This window comes from Ceratotherium simum, chromosome 21, assembly GCF_057802395.1.
Source record: "Ceratotherium simum simum isolate JZ-2026a chromosome 21, ASM5780239v1, whole genome shotgun sequence".
Classification (NCBI taxonomy): domain Eukaryota; kingdom Metazoa; phylum Chordata; class Mammalia; order Perissodactyla; family Rhinocerotidae; genus Ceratotherium; species Ceratotherium simum.
In genome coordinates, this window is record NC_141920.1 from 39,844,738 (window position 1) to 39,863,541 (window position 18,804).

Consider the following 18,804-nt stretch of genomic DNA (forward strand, 5'->3'; position numbering starts at 1 on the left):
TGGTGAATTACTCCTTCTGTTCACTAATTTTATTCTTGAGCTCATTGACTGTCTTTCTGAGTTTTCCTGTAACTCATTGAGTTTCTTCATAACAGCTATTTTGAATTCTCTGTCAGTTCATTTGTAATCTTCTGTGACTTCAAGTCTGGTTTCTGGAGAGTTGTCAATTCCTTATGTTCTGCAATGTTACTGTAGTTCTTCGTGGTATTTGATGAGTTGATCCTCTGCCAGTGCATTTGTGGTAGTAATCACCTTTCTTATTGGGGTAAGGCTTTGGTTACTTTAGTTATGAGCTGCTTCTGGTTGTATTTTAGAGCCTGCATTTTCCACCATCCACTGCCTCTGTGAGAGGCATCATCAGTGCCCTCATTGTGCTCCTTGTGCCTCTGAGGTTGCTAGTGCCTTGCTGCTTACGATGTTGCTGTAGTCTCAGGTGTTGCCACTGGGGTCACCAAGCTGTGAGCACTTCTGCTGCTTTGGGGTCACCTGGGTCTCATGTTCTCCCACTGGCTCTCTGTGGGGTCTCCATGGGCTCAGGTGCTGCTGCCCTATACACCACCTGTGCTGCTGCTCCTGGGTTAGCTGGGGGTGCTTGCAGCATTAGGGCTGCTGCTCAGGGCACTGGGTTCATGGCTGTGACTGCCGGGAGCCCTGAGTCTTGTATGCAGCCCCTGCTGTTGGTAGAGCTGACATTGGGGATGCCACCACTGGGGCTAGGTCATGGTTTTTGCTGTGGTTCCTGAAGCCTCAAGTCGCAGGTGCCACTTGCTACTGCTGGAGGAGGGGCAAAGGGCTAAGCCACAAGTCACAAGTGTTGTTGCTGGTCCTGCAGCCTCTGTTGGTTGATGCATGCTGGTGTGCTTTGAAACCTCAGGTCAGGACACACCAACCCACCAGGGAAATCTGTGTTTTAGATGCTATCCCTACTGCTGGAAAGACTGGCACCACTACTGGGGGAGAGGGAGGGAGCTAGGTTGCCAGCTCCACTCTGTGTCCTGAAGCCTCAGGACATGTGTGCCACTTGCCACCACTGGGGGAGGGTGGGGGCAGAGGCTAAGCCATGAGTAAGTGTCATTGCTGCCCATACAGCCTCTGATCTTTGGCCTGTGTCAGTGTGCTTTGAAACCTCATGTCAGGGCCCCCCACCCCTGCCAGGGAAATCTGTTTTAGATGGTATCCCCACTGCTGGAAAGACTGGCGCCACCACTGGGGGGGGAGGAGGTGGGGTCTGGGTTGCTGGCTCTGCTCTGTGTCCTGAAGCCTCAGGACATGTGTGCCACCCACCACCACTGGTAGGGCAGGGGCTAAGCCACAAGTGCCCTGTCTACCCCTGTGGCCTCTGGTCACCAGCTAATGTGCCAGCCTGAGGATTCACATTTTGGATCGCAGCCTCAAGGGGAGTTGGGGGGTGCTCCCTGGTTCCATTGCCTCCTGGAGGTCCAGTCCACCCATGTTCAGTGGTATAGATGCGTGGATCTCTCAGGCATCCTGTTGTACCGTGCAGGGAGTCCACTTTTGGTCAATGGGTGTCCAACTGGTTTTAACTTAGAGGGAAGAGACAAAGGGATCAACTCACTCTGCCATGATGCTGATGTCAGTCCTGAGGTCAACATCTTAATTATATTTAGTCTTCCCATTCAGTAGCATGATATGTCTGTCCATTTACATAGATATTTCTTATATCCTTTAATAAAATTTTATGATCTTCTTTATTCTAAAGTCTTACTCTTTCCTCTTATAATTATTATTTGGGTATGATTTTTTGATGGTGGTGCTATTTGAATACTATCTTTTTTTCCTATCCTATATTCTAATTAGTTATTGATGGCATGTAGGAAAGTTATCGATATTTTCATATTTTGATTTCAAATGCTATCACCTAAATGAATTTTCTCTTTAGTTGTCACAGCTTCTCAGATAGTTGTATTGGAATTTCTTGTAATTTCCGTATATGCCATGAAAAATTGTACACTGTCCTTTAGGTCTATTACAACAAACTTGTTAATTATGTCACTTGAATCCTCTAGACTTACTTATTTTTTGTCTACTAAAACTTATAATTTTTGAGAAATGTATATTAATGTCTTCTACCACGATTGTGGATTTGTTACTTTTTTTTCTTATGCATTTCAATATAACTGTCAGATACATAAAAGCCCTTGGCTCTTATAGTTCTTGGTGGATTTTTTCCTTTTATCATGCTTTTACCTTATACTCTATTTTGCCTGATATTAATATTTATACATCTGCTTTTTCTTCAATAGCCATCTCTTTATTTTCAGTCTTCATCATTTTCAGAAAATGTTTGTCTCTTCTAAGCAGCATATAGATTGATTTTTAAAACAAACATGAAAGCTTCATAATAAGCTTTTAATAAGCTTAATAAAGCTTCTATAATAAGATAATAAAATCTGTGAACAATTACTTACTTGAACCATATGAAATCGCTGTTTTTATAGGTCAAAAACAGTCAAATCTTGTCAATTCCATACAGTTAAACCTAACATTTTAATTACTCATGTGTTTAAACTTATTCCTGCCATCTTTATATTTTTCTTTTTTTATTTTAAATATTTCTTCTTTTATACCTTTGTTACATTTGATTGAGTTTTCTTTGTTCTGCACTTTTTTCTCCTTGTCACTGTTAGGAAGTTGTATATAGTAGTCCCCTACTATTTTTTTAATGGTTATCTTTGAGTGTTTAACACACATATTTAGAATTTAGGTACCTTAATTCAGTAACTAGAGTCTTCCCCTGACCAAGAGAAGAATTTGATAAAGTTTCACTTTCTCTCAAATTGTCATTCTCCAAGTTGTCATTTATTTATTAATTTTTAGTTTCTGTTTCTTTTTACTACATATATAAAACTACTTGGACTAAACCATATTCCATCAGTTTCTCCATTCACTATTTTTCCTGGCATCTCTCATCTTCCTCCTCAGTTATTCTATTTTTGTTTTGTTGATGCACACCCTCAATTATTACAGAAAAGGCATGTGGGAGTTAAATTCAGGATTCCTTATAATAGGCATGTGGGAGTTAAATTCAGGATTCCTTATATATATTGGAATGTATTTATTTGGCTTTCTCATTTGATTGCTGGCTCGGCTTAGCACAGGATTTTAAGTTCAAAATAATTTTCTCTTATAATCTTTTCCACCACTGTCATCTAAGAAAAATCTGAAGAAATCTAATTCTTATTCCTTTGTATGTAAACTGCCTTTTCCCCTTCTCTGAACACTTTTGAGATTTTTCTCTCTGTCCTTGGAGAGCTGAGATTTAACCAGGATGTATCTTGGTATGGATTTTTACTTATTTGCTCTATTCAGTACCTGATAGATCATTTACATCTTAGGATTCAAACCTTTCTTCCTCTCTGGAATTTTCCCCTCCTCCGCCTCCTCCCTCTTCTTTTTTACCTCCTTTTCCTCCTCTTCCTCTTCCTCTCCTCCTTATCCTCCTTTCAATTTTGCAACTCCTATTAGAGAGATATTAGATCTTCTGATTCTGTCCTACGTATCTCTTGACTTTTCCTTCACATTTTCTTTTCTCTACCCTTTCTCATTATGTCCTGGAAAAATTAGTCAACTTACTATTTTAGCTTAATAATTTGCTTTTCAGCCGTGTTCATTATACTTTTAAATTGTTTACCTTTTTAAAGGATACATTGTTTTGCTGTGTCTCTCTGAAAATGTTACGTATATATATTCTAAATACTTCTGTTTGTTCTATCAAGTCTTTTCACCAGATGATAGTTCTTCTGCTTGTTGAATTTGGTGCCTCTTATTGTGCTAGTTTTTCTTAAGTAGAGATGACACTTTATCTGATGCTTGTTTTGGTGTTTAAGAATTCTTATTTGCCTAGGTATTCAGTGATTGTAGAAGGGGCACGGAATGAGTTGCCAGGACCAGTAGCTTGAGTTCTTGCTGTGTGCTCTCCCCACCTCTCTACATTGAATCATTGCTCTTCCATTCAGCTCTTATTACCCACCATAATACTTTCTCCTATAGACAATATTGCTGCTTCTTACCTATTAATCCAATAAAAGGAGGACAAAGAGATCTAGCTTCCTAGTTAATCACCCTGAGTATCAACTTCCTGTAGTTATTGACTCTCAGCTTGAAGCTCCCCTACAGTTAGCTTATGTCCACACCAGTCTTCTCTACAAATGTTTTAGAGCTATGGTTTCCTATGGTCTTATTTCTCCATTGATCAGATCTTATTTATGTTCTATCTCTTGTGATCCTTCAATATTTCTGATTAATTGATGACACTCTTGATTGTCTTTCTAGTCATTTATAAATTTATTTTTTTATTAAATATCTATTTTTTGTCATTTAAATAGATCACTTAAATATCTAGTTTTGTCATAACTGAGGGCGTACATCAACAAATTCAACAAGACTATTAGATGAGTGGTAGACTACATACGAGTGCTGAGTCTGACATCTTTTTTCAACCTCCCTCTAATTTCTTAATAAGAAAAATTAAATTTAGCTATCTTCACTTTGTGTTTCTAATACTTCAAAGAACTGTTTATAATACAGTCACCCTTTCCAAGGAAAAAGAAAACACAAACATATTTTTTTTTTTTTTAAAGATTTTATTTTATTTATTTTCTCCCCCCAAAGCCCCAGTAGATAGTTGTATGTCATAGCTGCACATCCTTCTAGTTGCTGTATGTGGGACTCGGCCTCAGGATGGACGGAGAAGTGGTGCCTTGGTGCGCGCCCGGGATCCGAACCCCGGACCACCAGCATCGGAGCGCGTGCACTTAACCACCAAGCCATGAGGCCAGCCCACAAACATATTTTTTTATTCTGAGTTAAACCCTGGTAAGAGAAATATCTGCTTCCCAAAAGGAAATAAGGATATAAAATAAAATATTAGGTGAGAACAGAAATGTCAATGTAGGCACAAATGAATAACTGGTGTTTGATAATGATTCTTTCTTTCTCTACAAATTCATGATTCAATTTGCTACTGAGGGGGCATGTAGTTAAATAAAATAAGAAGGAATACGCTTCCAAATTTGGTAGTATTTTTTACAATGGGCCATAAATATGTTCTCTTCAATTCCTTACAAACACCAACACTTGCAGCATGGTTTCTGGAGAAAAGGATTGGTTTTAGAACTGGGTACAATCCCCAATTTGTCCACTCAAATTTTCTGACTTTCCATTGATTTGTCTATAAAAGTTGGATAAAAATATCTATAGTACTTGGAAAATTAAAAAATACCCTACAGGTTTAAATATGGAAAAAGAAACATAGTCACATTACAGAAAAAACAAAGCCATTCTTATGGCTGCATTTTTAGATTTTGCTCAAACCTCCTATACCTTACCCCCAAAAATGATTGCGCCCTCCTGGTCTGGGGTTCACTTTCACATCTGGCCATTTGTGTCAGGAAGAAAAATAAAGATAATGAGTAGGCCAAATGACAAGTTAAATTAACAGGTGGATAAACATATGTCCTATTACAATGCCTGTTTTTGCAATATCTAGTCCAGTTTCATTTTCCGGTATAGTTAAAATGCTGTGGGAGGCTTACCTGAGACTAGAGGACACTGACCTTTGGAAAGTGTTGACTGTTCCTGAAGAAACCTCACTGGTGCTCAAAGGAATGGGGTGGAGTGAAAATACACCCATGCAGAGGCAGGAAGCCTCACAGATGCAGAGGAAGAGGAGGACAATGACCCCAAAGCCAGGCACCTCTTCTCTGGACCAGATCTTGAATTCTAAGTAAGTTTCCAAGCTCAGTTGACCCTCTCAGGAACACGTAGACTGCTGAGTTTGTGTTTCAGATCTGGGTTAGTGCTCACACCACCCACAAAGAAATGGCTCTGGGAGGATAAACTGGCCCATCGCTTTGGCAGGGAGGTTTCAAGTACCTAATTTATAAAAAGTTCTATTGAATGTGAAGATCATTCCCTAGCAGGAAGTCTTTGCTGATCCTGCAAAATGGGTTAGAATCCTGTATCTTGCCCTCAGAGCATTTATCTCAATGAAGAGCTGGCTGTCCATTTCCTCATAGGTAGAAATTCTGGATCTCTGAGCCAGGACCCAAAGAGGCTGGGCAGGATGGAGTATTTTCCCACCTTCCCTCAGGGGCCATGATGACACATCTTTATGAGGCATCAATGATGGGAAGCCCCAGGTGTTTTTCTCAAGTCAATGTCAAGTTCCTTATGATGAGTGGACACTCCTCCATAGCCTGGAAATCTGTTGGCCTTAGTTTTCCATGTGGTGGGTTATGTTTTTTGTCTTCACTGGTGTTTTAGAGGAAAGCTAGGATAAGCTGAGGCAGATGCCAGCCTGAGATCACTCTGAAGTGACTGCTGGGAGGGCAGATGAAGCCAGAGGCTGACCAGAAAGTTCAAGTCACTCACCTTGCTAGGTCTGATTTTCCTTACTTGTCAAATGAGTATTTGAACTCTATGACTTCTATGTTGTCTCTGCCCTGGTATCTTGTGTATCTATGTCTGAAATTAATCTTGTTTTAATTTTGTTGATATAATATTTTGATTCTTTTCTACCTAAAACCAACTATTTTTGTAAGCCGAATGTTAACTTCTCTCCTAAATCAACTGTTACCTTTATTTTGAGTAAGATATCTCATAAAATCTAAAACTGTAATCCCATTCAAAGTCCAGAAGTATTACTTAGGACCTACTTCTCTCTTTTGTCTTGATAGAATGAATTTATATGATGTCATTTCAAATAAGAAATAAAAATTAGAAATAGAAGGACACAAACAATGTTTGGGGAGATAGAGTAATCCAAAAGTCAGTAAACAATTTGAATAAAAATGTTATTAAATCAAAGAGGAAATAGTTTGGAAAAGATTTTCCTGGAATTACACAATCTCCTTGTCTCTCAAAAATATGTCCATTTCCCTGTTAGAACATAAAAGAGTATAATTGATTATCATAACCTTGTAGCTCTTAATCATAATAAAACCTATTTAAATCACCTAATAAAATCAGGATATTTAGCCATTTGAGAGCAAATGCATTTAATATGAGATTTTTAACTTACAAGTGTAACCAGTAGAGTTCCTCAACCATCTTTCAAATTCACATGCAATAGATAGTCCCCAGTATGTGGTTATGAACATTCTTTCTTATAGATAATCACAATTCCCCCCTGGGAATGATGCCATTGTCTTTGAAAACCAAAGGGTGAAGTGACAGAGAAGACTGTGGCTTGGATGCAGCCACCAGCCATCAAAACCTGTAGATTCTGTATAATTTCCCCTAGAATGGACCAGGTCAGGAGATTAGTGGGCCAAGCCAGTAGCACAAGAAGGTCTTACACAAAGCCTTTCCCCCATGGTCCTCCTTGTTCCTGCAGGAAATCAGCTCCATTTCATAAGGCGAAAAGAGAGCAAAGAACTCAAAGAGGATGGAGAGAGAATGAGAAAGTCCACTGGTAATTATTCAGTGACTCCCCATTGCCCCCAGGTAATGTGTGAGTTCCTCCTGTGGACTCTTAAGGCTCCTACTTTCTGTGCCCAGCTGACATTGCAGCCTCACCCACACCACGGGGAATAGTAGGGGTGGAATCTGAGAGGTAACAGGGAGCCAGACCAGTCAGGACCTTGGCTTTGACTCCGAATGAGGTGAGAGCCATGATAGGTTCTGAGCAGAGTGATAGGACCTTTTTATTCTTACTCATTCTTTTCAAATACACCATATATTTCCAGCATACAGACACATTCACCCTGAGTGCCTTCTCCAAGCATCCCTGCCCATGGCAATCTCATTCTACCTCATTGCCCATCTCCAAGGCCCCTCCTACATGAAGCCACCTTGATTCTTCCAGAAGGTGTGACTATCCCTCCAGCTCTAATCTTACAAACACCCAAAGTACTGACTTAGGCCAGGGTTTTGCACTTTCTGCCTTATACTAAATATTAGGAGTTAGATGACAAATTAGATATGTCTTGCTTTGAGGCTCAGCTGTATCGCAAATCCTTCAGGCTTGGATTATATTTTATACAGCAAAACAATGCCGTTACTTCAACTGCAAGAAAAGCAAGGTGCCTCCACAGGCTCACCAACTCGGTCTCCAGGCCCTTGGCTATACAACAGCCAGCCACCTGCCAGCAGGTCCAACAGTTCAAGTTCATCCGCATTTCTAAAAACACGATGAGTGACGATAGTCAGGTTCAAAAAAGTTTAGACTTATTATCATCCAACCAATTTTTTCCAACTAAACTGCTTTGGACATAAACACCTATTGTTACCCCTTAGATGGAATTCTGCAGGAATTCATTTTCTCCACTACCCATTTTGGGACTTGGATTACACTGTCATCTTTGTTACCTTTATTTGCCACCTTTTTTTCTTCCCCCACTAAAATGTAAGTTCTTTAAGGATGGAGGCCTTACAGAATTATTTGTGGACCCCCCTGTCCTGTTACCCACAGACACTTGCTCAAAAAATATTGACAGATAGAATATTTGCATGGCTCTTCCAGGTCTTCACCCAGCCTTCAATTGCAAATGAAATACAGACAATGAGAGACCAAAGGTAACTTTCTGCCTCTGTTGTAACAGGATTTTGTGCCACTGTATCAAAACTTTGAGAATTTTTACACACGGAACCTTTACATGAGAATCAGAGACAATTGGAACCGGCCCATCTGCAGTGCCCCAGGGGCTCTGTTTGACGTGATGGAGAGGGTGTCGGACGACTACAACTGGACATTTAGGTGAGGCAGCCACCTGGAGGGGCTTGGTTGAAAGAAAATCCTTTCAAAGAAGTCTTAGTGTGGGCACCAGATTACCGATCTGAAAAAACCAAAGTATGGAAGCACCTGGTCTTCCATGATTCACCTCTTTGCAAGCTCTCATCATGCCAATGGGGGAAGTCACACTAATTAAGTTGCCAAGCGTGGCTTGTTTATATTGCAATTAAAGCAAGACCTGTGTCAGAAGGTGCAAGATACCCAGAGCCAGCGAAGAAGAACCCTTTTCAGCTTTATTGACAAATTACACTCTCCTACCTTTTGCGGAAGGAGATAGTGATGACTGTGCCTCTTTCTCATTTAGAAAGGTCTTGCTAGAATTTAAACCAGAACACAGGTGTCATGAAAGCAAGCACCCAAGGAAAATTAGGACTAGGTAATACTCCATGGCTCAAGATGTGTTTTTCCAATGCTCTCCTCAGCTTCAGTATGGGGTTACTTTCCTCTAAGGACAAACTGTTTTATGGTAACAACAATGCAAGTCAAAAAGAAAAAAGAAAATATATGATTTGGGCTAGACCCAAGATCTCTTTGTGAGAGTCTTTTATGAGGCACTGGGACAATATTAAATGAGAAAGCCCTTTGTGCTCACCTCCCCTTCTCACTGCAGGTATACTGGAAGAATCATTGAAGATGTCATCAACATGGGCTCCTATAACTTCCTTGGTATGGCAGCCAGATACGATGAATCTATGAGGACAGTAAAGGAAGTCTTAGAGGCATATGGTGTAGGTGTGGCCAGCACCAGACATGAAATGGGTATGTATATTCATTACTTTGAAATTTTGTCCCGTTAGGTCTCAGATTCCTTGTGGCTACCTCTCAAATCTACAGCATATCTAGACCGTGTGCCTCAAAAAGCTGCCATAAAAATGCAAAAAGAAAAAGGTATATGAAGTTTCTTTTTGGAAATTTTAAGAATTATGCTGTTGCCAGGCAGTTGATTAATTACAGATTTTAATTCTCCAGAATGAATCTTTCCTGACCATATTATCTAAAATCACAACTATTGTGCCTCCCTCATCGGGTCCTTTTCTGGGTCCTTTCTCCCACTTTTATTTTTTTTTAACAGCTTCGTTGAGATATAATTGATATCCCAAAAAACTATACTTATTTAATGTATTCAATTTGATGAGTTTGGACATATGCATACACCATGAAACCATCATCATAATGAAGTAATAAACGTATCCATCACCTCAGAAAATTTCTTTGTGTCCCTCCTTTTTGTGGTAAGAACACTTAGCATGAGATCTACCCTTTTAACAATTTTTTTAGTGCACAATACAGTATTGTTAACTATAGGCACTATGTTAGCAGATCTCTAGAACTTATTCATCTTGCATAACCGAAACTTTATACACAGTGACCAACAACTTCTCATTTGGATTTGGCTCTTTTCTCAATGATGTCCATCACTGATCTTGCTTTTGTGTATATTGCCCATCTTTCCTACTAAAACATAAGCTTCATGAAGGGAGGAATTGGCCTTGTTGACTGTTGTGTTGACTGACTGAATGAATGACTGAATGATGAATGAATGAATGGGTAAGGTGGAACAGACTGCCTGTTTCTCTTTTAGCTGAAACATTTCTCTTTTATTCAGAGGAGTGAAATCTGTGAGAAGGAAACTTCTGCTCTTCTCCACTTCAGGGAGAAGGGGGTGATGCAAGCTTCTCCAGTAGAGTGCTTTGCTATTCCTGACACATTTTTTTCTTATATATCATCTCATTTATTTCTCACAAAAATCCTGCACTGTAGTAGGCAGTACAGGTGGTGTTATTCCCGTCTTCTAGAGGAGAACACTAAGGATCATGGTGAGTAAGTGATGTGACCTCAGTGGCTTATTAACCGTCCTAACTCCCAGTCCAGCACAGCTTTCTCTACTATAGCAGTTTCTCATCCAGGATATTATGTACAGGGTTCACCAGGTTAGTTTCAGGCCTGTCTAAGAATCAGAGGTAAATCTGCTTAAAAAGGATTTACTATTAATGAAAAATGAGCCACATGCCCCTCTTAGATAACCAGTTGGCAGAAGGGCTTTAAAACTATGTAATTACAGTCATGCACTGCATAACGATGTTTTGGTCAACAACAAACTGCATGTACGACAGTGGTCCCATAAGATTACTACCATATAGCCCAGGTGTGTAGTAGGCTATACCAACTAGGTTTATGTAAGTACACTCCATGATGTTTGCACAACAACAAAATTGCCTAACGATGCATTTCTTAGAACATATCCCCATCGTTAAATGACACGAGTGTATTCAGATCTGTACAACAAATAACAATTCAAATTGAACAGAATAACTTTTTTACACACATATTCAGTAAATACTTAGCTAAAGCTCCAGAGTTTATAAGTGGTTGCCCAGATTTCTTAAGAAAGACATCTTACTTATCTTTATTTTGAGGCATAAGGGCTGGAGACAAAAGCAGAGTATGAAAGGAAGGTTCTACTCCACCTAGGAGAACTAGGTCGCCCACAATGCCCCTTTTGCAGATGAAGCAGAGACTGGAAGAATACTGCCAGTCATGAGAGCCATAGAGTCAGTAACCTGTGGAGATGTTTCCTCTGCTGCTGGTGACACCCAACACCAGGACTGTTAATGAACCAGACAGAAAATACATTCCAGAAGATGATGACCCCTCAACTTGCCGAGACAAAACACTCCCCAGTCACAGACAGCAGAAGCTGGAGGGAGGCAACTTGACATAGCCAATGGTTTGCCTCCAGTGGAAGCTACAAATGGAATATGGCTCCCTGACTCTAAGGCTCAAAAGACCCAGGGAAACAAGACAGAGATGAAAATCCCAGTTTGGACTGCCTGCAGCCTAAGTTCTTTCTCCATCTACTCATCCTTCTGAATTGCTGGACTTGTAATATTTACCTGTTTCTTTGAGCTCTCCAGCTCAAGCTCTAGGAAGAAGATTTTAAGAGGTTTCAAGTAAACAATGAGAGAGCAAAATAGAAGCCACCCACTTCTATTTTAGGCAAATAGAAGGACTGAAAACAAGGATATAAGCAGTCAACAAATATATAAATAAACAGGATTCATTTGAAAGTATTCTGCAACATAAATAGTAACCTTAACATAGTATACAAGAATTAATAGCATAATTTTGAATGACTTTTATTTCAAGAAATACAAGTAACTTTTGAAAACATGCTATATAGTCTTAAGAAAGTGTTTAGGCCAGCCTGGTGGCATAGTGATTAAGTTCATGTGCTCCGCTTTGGCGGCCTGGGGTTCGCAGGTTCAGATCCCAGGTGCAGACCTATGCACGGCTTATCAAGCCATGCTGTGGCTGTGTCCCACATACAAAATGGAGGAAGATGGGCACGGATGTTAGCTCAGGGCTAATCTTCCTCAGCAAAAAGAGGAAGATTGGCAAGGGATGTTAGCCCAGAGCCAGTCTTCCTCACCAAAAAAAAATAAGAAAGAAAATGTTTAACAATGCCAATGGATTAACAGCGAAAACTTGGGAATATGAAGGCTTAACAATTTTTAGTAACCAAAATAGCTTCTTGAGGAACCAAAGGAAAAGTTTAAGAATGTTTAATCACTTAAAAGTACTTCCCAGAGCTTTTTAAAAATAATTTCCAATGTTCTAGGGAGAAAAGAACACAGAAATCATATTACAAAATAGCGAAATTAAACAAAAAAGAAATCAAGTGGAAGCATTTAAAACATAGTAAAAGAAGAGAAGATCACACATATTATTTTGATGAAAAGTATGCAACTAGGACATATTTGACTACTGAAAGAAAAACATTATTTGGCCAAAAACCTAAACTCAACTATGCGTTGTAATCAGAAATAAATAAAACTAAATTAAAGTTGTTTCAAAGGGCGAAAAGTAGAAAGATAGGTCCCAGCCAGGCACCTAGTTCCTGCCTCCCTGCTGCAACCACCACCAACATATCCTCCTGCCCAAGAGGGAGGTCGATCCGGTGAGGGAGCAGCACAGACTGAGCCCAAGAGTAAGGCCTTTAGCCAAATCTGCACCTGCAAATGTTAAAATAAGCCCAAAATACAGGTGGAGATGATACATTTCCAGACAGATATGTACAGAATTGCAAATGTGGTCTTTAAGATGTGAAATGATGTGCTGCTGTTTATATTCATGTATAACTAAAAAATAGTGGAATTCAGAATTAAGGGAGGCTCTGACTCTCTTGCGGGTCAGTTTAACATTCCACAGGCTGAGGAGGTGGGAGGATTGTACATTTTTTATATCCTAAATATGAGTGAAATGGCAGTTTTGAGACATAATCAAGCATTTAAAATGTCTGACACATTTTAAACTCATATCTTCTATAATCATGTTGTTTTTTGTTAGAATGCTCCTGATTTGGGCTGTCTCCTTCAAATTGTGTGCCATATGTGATATCTTTGGTAATTACAGCCTAGTTTTTCCTGATAACTTTGTTAATGTGCTGTGAAAGACTAGAAATTTTTGAGTTTCAGTGTGTGTGATATTACGTTGTGAATTAGTGAACTCTAGACTGAACAGCTTATCAAAAGTCGGAGAGACTGGAACTCCATATCCTCTTTTTAAGGTGGCTTGCCTCCAAATTTTTAGCTGGAAAGTTGCTAGGATAACTGTTTGCAAACAGATTTTGCAACTACATGGATTTTTAGATTTTCAGCATTGGGATTGAGAATTGTGTGCAAATTGTTCATAATGTCTGAGTACTAACATCAAACAATAACCAGTAATATCTTCATTATGCAAGATATTTCCACGTTTGATCTTTGAATTTCTTTATCTGAAATAACTATTTAATTTTTCCGAACGTGGAAGATGTGTGTTTGAATGTGTTGATTTAACAGTGGAAGACATGGTGCAGCGAACCCTGAGGCAAAGTAAATGCATAATTGCTTGTGTTCCTTTCCTGTGAATTAAGCCTCAAGGAAAGAATAAGCTGAAACTTCAAAAATAAATGAAAAAACAACTTAAATATGTGGTGCAAATGTGAACAAAAAGGAAAGCAGAAGTTAAGCTTAAGTTATGAATCATTAAAGGTAATAAGAGATTCACCTTAGAAAAATTATGCGGCGTGCCCATGATGAAGAAGATATAAGTCCCATATCCCTGTGTATTAAGCAACACAGCAGAGACATATATGGCTGTTTATTTTTCTGTACAACTGGAAATTAGTAGGACAATGAATTATGGGAGGCTTTAAAATCATGTGGGTCAATTTAACATTCCACAGGCTGATTAGAAACAAAAGCAAGAAAAATAAAAAATGAAATAGTGATAGGAGACCATAGGAAATAGTGATACAAGACCTTGAAAAACAAAGAAGGCAAAAGAAGAAACAAATAAAGACACAGAGGACATTAAGAGTGTCCTTAATTTTATATATTGAATGCTGAAACTTAAAACATATTGCCAATATACTTTATCTTTTTAAATAGCTACTAAATTATCACAAAAATTTACTATATATTATGCCACAAAAAAAGTCATTAAATTCCCAAAAGTGGAATCTACATAGGTCACGTTCTTGGATCACAGGGAAATAAAGCTAAAAATTAATAACAAAATTAAAAACAAACGCTTTTTTTAAAAATCAGTTGAGTATTTTAAAGCCCTCTCCTAAGTGATTCTTGAATCAAAAAGAAAATGAAATTATAGTTAGGTCATATTTAGAAACTAACAATTATGAGAACACCATAGGATCTAGCTAGGTGTGTATGCAGAGGAAAAAGTATATTCTTACTTTACTAAAGAAGAAAGATTGAAGCTAGTACACTAAACAACCAATGCAGTAAGAAATAAAAGGAAAGAAAAGTATTGAATTATTGAAGATAAAAACAGAAAGTTTTGAATTAGAGAAGAGTAATTTCTATGGGGCTGAGGCATCTGTATTTTAATAAATCACTCGAGGCGATTCTGATGAGCAGCCAGAGTTGACAACTGCTGAGCTAGCATAACCTTGATCCAAAATTTGACAAACAAGAATTTAATAAGAGGAAAATTATAAGGCAATATTACTTAGAAAAAAAATTATATAAGAAATTGGCATTGCAAATCCAACGGTGTATTCAAATAAGAGGATAACACGATCAAGCAGTTCTATTCAGGGACTGTAAGGATGGTTAGTTCAATAATAAGACAATTTATAACATTGAAAGATCCAAGAAGAAAACATATGATTATCTTGATAGATGTTGCTAAAGCTTTTATAAAACTCAGTAGTCATTCTTTATAAAACTTTTAATAGAATAAAAATAGGAGATTCCTGAATGGAATAAAAAATATCTAATTCAAACAGAGACTGTACTACCTTTCATGACAAAACACTAGAAGCTTTCACTTTAAAGTCAGGAAAAAGGTGAAGATGTGTTTTTACCACCATTTTTAATAACCTTTGGAAGTACTACACAACATAATTATCCATTCATTTTTCATTCTTTAAGTCAATAAATATTTACTGAATGACTGCCTCGTGACAGAATAAGAAGTAAATGTATAATAAAAGAAGAGGTACACTATTATTTGCAGATGATCTGATTGTTCGCTGCTCTGGTTTTCAAGCTGTGATTTGTGAAGAGCAAAGGGGACCTCTGAGGGGGCTGGTTTGGGGGCCACCGTAAAGAAGACAGGGAGCTGAGCAGGAGGGATAGAGTTTTAGTCCCCTTTATTCCATTTTACATAGTTACATAATCAAAAATTATTTGAAATAATAACTATTCAATAAAGAATTCAATAAACACCAATTTTTAAAACTCATATAGTAAAGTCAATAATCAACAACCAGTTAAGAGGATATACTGGGGAAAATGATATTATTAGTAAATATGAGCAAAATAGCAAACATTTAAGGAATAAACTTATTTTGAAAATGTGTAAAACCTATTTGAAGAAAACTATAAAACTGTTATAAAAGACTTAAAAGAGGACTTGAAAAAAACAGAGAGAGATACCGTATTCCAGAAGGGAATGACTCAGTATTGTAATTCCATCAACATTTCCCCAAATGAATATGTAAACTGAACACAATCCTGATGACATTAATGGACAGGGTGGGGGGTGGGGGGATCTAAATTGAAAGTCCAGAGACAGACACAACTTGCCATGCTCATTTGTATATATCAAGAGCAATATTTCAAATTAGTTGGAAAAGTATCAATCACATCATTAGTGTTGTGATAAGTAGCTGATCATATAAGGAAATAAGTTAGATTCCTACCTCACACATTACATCTAGGTAAATTACACTTAGGTAAACTGAGGCATTTGAGATGGAAATGTAAAAACCAAGAACAGCTACCATCAGAAATAACTATGTAAATAAAATTGAAACTGAATGAATGACTGAATTGATGAATGAATGAGCAAATGAACAGAATAAAGCTACTCAGACAATTCAAATACAAAATGCACTTGTGTGCATTCCTTGGTAAGGGCCCTGCTAGGAATGTCAGACTGTAGCTCCTTTGAGGTGAGCAACGCCTCTGTCTTAGTCCATTCAGGCTGTTATAAGAAAATACCACAGACTGAGTGGCTTGTAAACCACAGAAGTTTATTTTTCACAGTTCTGGAGGCTGCAAGTCCCAGATCAGCGTGCCAGCATGGTCGTGAGGGCCCTCTTCCGTGTTGCAGACTTCTCCGTTGTATCCTCATATGGCGGAAGGGACGGGCCAGCTCTCTGGGGCCTCTTTCATAAAGGCACTAATCCTATTTATGAGGGCTCTGTCCTCATGACCTAATCACCTCCCAAAGCCCACCTTCTAATACCATCACTTCGGGCGTGATGTTTTCAGCATATGAATTCTGGGGGGACACAAACATTCAGACCATCATAGCTTCTTTTCTAGGTTGTCACTTATGTATGTTCACCCCTCAGTTCTATAATCCATAATCACTTCCAATGTTTTCCAGCAGAACGCACCTCCCCTGGCAGAATGAGCCCTTATGTGGGAGGGGCCATTTTAAATGAACTCCAGGCTGACTCCATGCAACACAAGCCACCGTGGTCCATGGAAAACAGACACTGTCCTCTGCCAGAGGAAAGGCAGCTTGCTCCCAACCCAACCACTAGCCACAACTGTTTGCCCTTCAGATTTCTCAAGCCTGATTCTGACAGCAGGCTACTGTGTGCTCAGGCTCCGGGAACCAGAGAAAGCACTCCCAGAAACCTTGAGGGAAAAGATCCAACAAAATAAAACATTCAAACTTCTGTACATAAAGACAATGTCAACAAAGTTAAAAGTCAGAGAACAAAATTAGAAAATGTTATCCTCAATATGCAGAACAAAATGTTAATGTTCTTAACATGTAAAGACTCTCACAAATCAAAAAGGAAAAGAACACTCCAGTCTAAGAAGTGGGCCAAGATTTTGACAAAGTTCAAAACAGGCAAAACCGCACAGTCGGGATAGTGTGATGTTTCTCAGCCTCTTTTCATTATCACCCTCTCCCATGATATCCGCAGAGACACTGTTTATCTGTTTATGCAGTACATGGACATCTAAACTTTGTACATAAATAGATAAGATATCCCCCCTCCAAGAATCAGTTTTCCACCCTTTGGGGGCAATTGAGAACTGTTGAGAATGGGTAGTATAGTGGTTCCCTTTGTGGGGAAGTGGATGGTGACCAGGATGGGGCACAAAGGGACATCCTAGGTGGTGTTTATATTCTGGTTTTTTTAATCTTAATTCAGTTATATGTGTGTGTTTTAGGAAACTTTATATATGCCTTTATGAAACTTCATAGAGCTCTATACTTACAATCTGTTTCCTTTCCTATATGTATGTTTATATTTTAATGAAAATTTTATATTAAAAAGTAGATCCAGTACACAAATGGGCAATTAAGACAAAAGAAATATAAGTGGCCAATGAGCCTGTAGAAAATACTCTGCCCCATTAATAACCAAAGAATGATTAAGACACAGATACACCATTTTTCACCTAATTGGCAAAAGTTAAAGAAGTACTATCCTACAGTTTCAAAGGAGTGAAGAAAAGGGTACACTTATATATTGTTGATAGAGTAAATGGGAGGGAAATTTGAAAACGTATCAACAGCAAGCCACTTAACTCAGCAATCCCATTTTGAGAAATTTTGTCTTAAAAAATTTGAATAAATGTTCAAAGATGCGTCTTCAAGAATAATCATTGCAATATCATTATCAGTAGTAAAAATTGGAGAAATAAGTGAGTATCCAGCAGTAGGAAATTGATTAAATACACTTGGTAGATCTGTTTAACATAGTATTATTTAGCCATTTGAAACTATAATGTAGTTCCTCAGCACCAGGGTTGAGAGCCAAGGCTCTGGGATTAAGTTGCTTGGGTTCAAATCCTAGCTCTTCCTTTTAACTAACTACGGCCTGAGATAAGCTCTGTGCCTCCCTAGTCCTCAATTTTCTCCTCCGTAAAATGGAAAATTTATAAGTTATAGGACAGTATGTACATTATGAGTCCATTTTTTAAGACATTTTACATGAATATCTGCATTGATAAAGGTTGTTACATTTTATTTTGTAGTATTTTCTAAGTTTCTCACAATGATCTCATATTTCTTGGGTTAATTATTTTCTTAAAAGTAAACAGGAGCTTAAAATGAAGGCACAGTCTTATGAAAATAGTTCTGGTGCTTCCAAGACAGTGCCACTGAATCGGACTGACCAGATTTTCCATTGTACTAGAGGAACCCTGCTGCAGGCTATGTGGATTCTTTAGCTTAAACCAGTGGTTCTCAAACTTGAGCTCACATCAGAATCGCCTGCAGGGCTTGGAAAAATACAGGTTGTTGGCCCCACCTACAGAGTTTCTGATTCAGTAGGTCTGGAATAGGACCTCAGATTTTGCATTTCTAATGAGTTCCCAGGTGATGTTGATTCTGCTGCTCTGGGGATCACAGTTTGGGAACCACTGGAAATGATCTAGCCTGACTGACTTTCTTGACCAAATTAGTCAAAAATTTTCTAAAACGCAATGGTCTTTATTTTGTATGGTGTGAATACCAGGTATACCTGGGAGATAGAGTCTGTAAATAAAAACTGGAAAGTAGGTAATAGA

The 18,804-nt window shown here is 38.5% G+C and overlaps 1 protein-coding gene across 1 annotated transcript in view; it reads left to right on the plus strand.

The window, feature by feature from the left end:
- SPTLC3 (serine palmitoyltransferase long chain base subunit 3) overlaps nt 1-18,804 on the plus strand; it is a 156,735-nt gene that overhangs the window by 46,378 nt on the left and 91,553 nt on the right. The window contains exons 3-4 of the mRNA XM_004433748.3: nt 8,565-8,719; nt 9,366-9,514. Coding sequence (XP_004433805.1) covers nt 8,565-8,719; nt 9,366-9,514 — 304 coding nt within the window. The remainder of the gene's footprint in view (nt 1-8,564; nt 8,720-9,365; nt 9,515-18,804) is intronic.